General features: G+C 38.0%; 1 protein-coding gene across 1 annotated transcript in view; it reads left to right on the forward strand.

Annotated features, from left to right (window-relative positions):
* Positions 1 to 3836, forward strand: part of LOC101863251 — a gene marked incomplete at its 5' end in the record, with an annotated part of 62352 nt that overhangs the window by 49350 nt on the left and 9166 nt on the right. Inside the window, 3 exon segments of the mRNA XM_013080460.2 lie at positions 57 to 203; positions 2446 to 2549; positions 3715 to 3805. Of these exon segments, the coding sequence (XP_012935914.1) occupies positions 57 to 203; positions 2446 to 2549; positions 3715 to 3805 (342 nt within the window).

Consider the following 3836-nt stretch of genomic DNA (forward strand, 5'->3'; position numbering starts at 1 on the left):
TTATTATTATTATTATTATTATTATTATTATTATTATCAAACAATACATTCTCCAGGTTATTTGTAAAAGCTGTTGCAAGAAGATGACTCTCTCATTCATGAAGGGAGATAAACAGCGTGTCTGTGTCGCTTGCTACGCCGTGGTGGAGAGCCGCAGAAACGAATGCAAGTCTATCAGCTTTGAGCCCACTGAGGAGGCAGAGGTGAGGAACTGTCACAGATTTATAGTATCCTAGACCGTGCACTATGACATATTTCAGGCTCACTATGGAGTGCGCCAAATTGAAGGCAAACGAGACAGGTGGTTGACTCGGAGCAACTAACTTGAAGAACTTAACCCGCTCCGTGACACAGGGTCAATTATTGTGAGGTGTGCTGCCAAAATGAGTTACTTCTCGCAATCCCCAAATGGAAATACTGGCCAAAAATTGACACAAAAAAAGGACAAATTTGTTGAATTTCTATTGATGCCATATTTTTTAACTATAGTACATTCCTTTTATTATTTCTTACGTATAAATTTTGAAAAATTGACCTATAAGTATGATATATATATTTTCTATCGAGCTTGAATACGAGAAGTGACTCATTTTGTCAGCACACTTCACAGTTCGGGCTTCACCGTGCACAGTTTTGGATCCCCAGGGACACAGAACAGCGCTAGATTTCACTGTCGGCTTCCTGTGTAATAAGACCCGGTTTGCTCATACTAATATGTGACGCAGCGTGATGGAATCAGGCACTTGTCAAATTTTGGGCATGCAGAGTTATTGGTATCATCATAAAGCTTGTTCACTTGTCTTTATTTGGATGAAAAAAATATCCATTTATCTTGAATACAAGTCGGGATATTTGCGAAAGAAGGAGGCTCATGGGGGTCACCTATTTTCAGAGGTAAAATTAATGAGAAAATGGCTGCCAAAGATTAGTTTTTTACTTAGCTCAAGAGTCTGTTGTAACTGAAAATTTACATTTTTGTGCCTTTAATCAAAGCTTTTCAAAATAATCCACACAGAAATGAGTTCTTTAATGGGCATGAAAGATGTTGAGCCAAAAAACAAAAATTTGATAAAACTTGATGAAACCCACATGGGAAGCTCACTGATAAAAACAATCAGGAAACGACAAAGGCAGTTTTTGGGACACCTGAATAGACAAAAAGGTCTGGAACATCTAGCTCTCACTGGCAAAATTGGATGCAAACGAGGTGGGGGTAGGCCCAGAACAACATACTTAGGGAACCTAAACAAATGGGTAACAGGAAAAGATCAGGGTAACAAAGCTTTTTTGAGAGCATCCAAGCAAAAGGATGAATAGAGAACCATGATCGCCGATGTCTGTCGCAGATCTGGCACTGGATGATGATGATCTCCATCTTTGGATTGCGAGAAGTAACTCATTTTGTTCTTCATAGTTTGTGAGGCTCTCCATCCGTTTGGCTTATTCCTGCCAGAGAGGGATGTTAAATTTTTTTTGCCCAGCACTTTGTGACCAGCGTAGCACCTACCTACCTGCCTCCCCAGACATCGGAAACACTCTATACAGCGACAAAGCACAGCTGATTAAAACCTGTCAATTCTTTGCCATATCGACAGACCGAAGGGCGAGAACCCAAATGGCCTCTGGATCAGAAAAGTAAAGTAAAGATGTTAAATTCGGAGGTCACGCCTCTAAAATGACCTTGCCATGTTGAAGGGAGGGGTAAACCTATACTACGACCACTGGTGTATTTATGTTTGTGCTTATATACGTATTTATGTATGTATACATTTATAATAATGTATTTTTGTATGTATGTATGTTTGCCATTGTAAACCAAATTGTCCTTCCAGGATCAATAAAATTGTAATTTGTGAGGCAGCGTGGTGGAATCAGGCTCTCGTCAATTTTTGGGCATGTAGAGTTATTGGCATCATCTTAAAGCTTGTTTACTTGTCTTTATTTTGGTGAAAAGAATATCCATTTATTTTGAATACAAATCAAGATATTTGCGAATGAAGGAGGTGGGGATACCTGTTTTCAAAGGTAAAATTAGTGAGAAAATGGCCGCCAAAGATTAGTTATTTCCTTAGCTTAAGAGTCCATGGTAACAGAAATTTTACATTTTTTGTGCCCTTAATCAACATTTTTCTGAAAAATCCACTCAGCAATTAGTTCTATGATGGGCATGAAAGGTGTTGAGCCAAAAAACAAAAATTGAATAAAAATTCACAAACCTGTGGAAAAATGCCAGTTTCTTCACTTTGATTATTTTGACGAGAGCCTGATTCCACCACGCTGCCTCACATTTATATATTTTATTTTATTCGTTTTAGTTAAGATTTTGTGGTGATTAAAATGTATTTTTTTAAGGGGAAGGGTAAGAATATCAATAAACTTAAATTTGGTCTTAAAAACGAACAATTAAGGGAGTTGTTTTAGTCCGTTTTGTCTTTCTATCTACAGGACGGTGGCCCAGACAGGAAGAAATCCACTAAGATCAACCGTCAAGCTCTCTTAAGCCAGCTGCAGGAATTGGAGAAAGAAAAGGCTACGATAACTAGTGAACTGTAGGTTCATAGAACTCTAGGTTCATTATAGAACTCTAGGTTCATTATAGAACTCTAGGTTCATTATAGAACTCTAGGTTCATTATAGAACTCTAGGTTCATAGAACTCTAGGTTCACAATTGCTACCCCAGAACTAGAAAGTTTTATCTGCTCAGTACCTTGTTTTGAGAAATTTGACTTTTACCCTCGTCAATTTTAGGCATATGGGACTATTGGTACTATTTAAAGCTTGTTCAATTGTCTACCTTTTTATGACAAGACGTCTCACATTTTTCAATTGTTTTCTTTATCTGAAAATTTTACAAGCAGGCTACAAAATGTATACTCTAAAGTATGAGGAGTCCATAGAAAAAATGGGCATAGTCACACACTGGAAATCATGAGGGTGTCAATTTTACAAGCTTGTGGACTCATAACTTCATATTTCAATTTTTTTCATTGGTGGTTTATTGACATTATGTTTGTTGAATGGGAAATCTAACAACAATAATCAACCAACATTTGAACAGTAATACAGTTATGAGTCAACTAGCGTTCAAAATTGATACCCTCACAATTTTTGGTTTGTGACTATTCCGGTTTTCCCAGTGCACTCCTCATATGCATAATCATGTTTTGGCTTGAAACGTGCCGCAAATTGCTTTTGATCTGCGGTGGATTGTGTCCACGCCATCCTTCACCCTTCATTGCTGAGCTACATCCATCCTCATTTGCACAGACAGTGAGTTAAAATACTCATTCACGAGAGCTTGATACAAAGCTGAAATATCTGTACCCTTATTCGAGAATAAGAAATTGTAAAAGTTGCAATTTCATCTCCTAAAACGTCTGTATGAATTATGATGTTGTAGTCGGCAAGCTGTTATGATATTATTTATGTCTGGCCCATTTTATTTATTTGGCCCAGGAAGCCATATTTTACCGGAGAGAAAAAAACCAACTTTAATTTTTGTTAAAACAATTGAACCTGCTTTAAGAATTTTTTCTTGCTTTTTTTCAACATTTAGAAAACATGCCTTCAAGCTTTGTCAAGACAGACAGACGGACGGACGGACGGACGGACGGACGGACAGACGGACGGACAGACGGACAGACGGACAGACGGACAGACAGACAGACAGACAGACAGAATCACTCTGTAACCCCCTCCCCCTTTTTCCCCAGATATGCTTTACAAAGAGAAGGGGGACGAATAGGAGCTTCCATTACCATTGATAAGTTTCACTATGTACAGCATAAGATTTATAATCTCAAGGTTAGTATAAGTATAACCTCTCTCTCTCTCT

The sequence above is a fragment of the Aplysia californica genome, unplaced genomic scaffold (genome assembly GCF_000002075.1).
Source record: "Aplysia californica isolate F4 #8 unplaced genomic scaffold, AplCal3.0 scaffold00087, whole genome shotgun sequence".
NCBI classification, from domain to species: Eukaryota; Metazoa; Mollusca; class Gastropoda; order Aplysiida; family Aplysiidae; genus Aplysia; species Aplysia californica.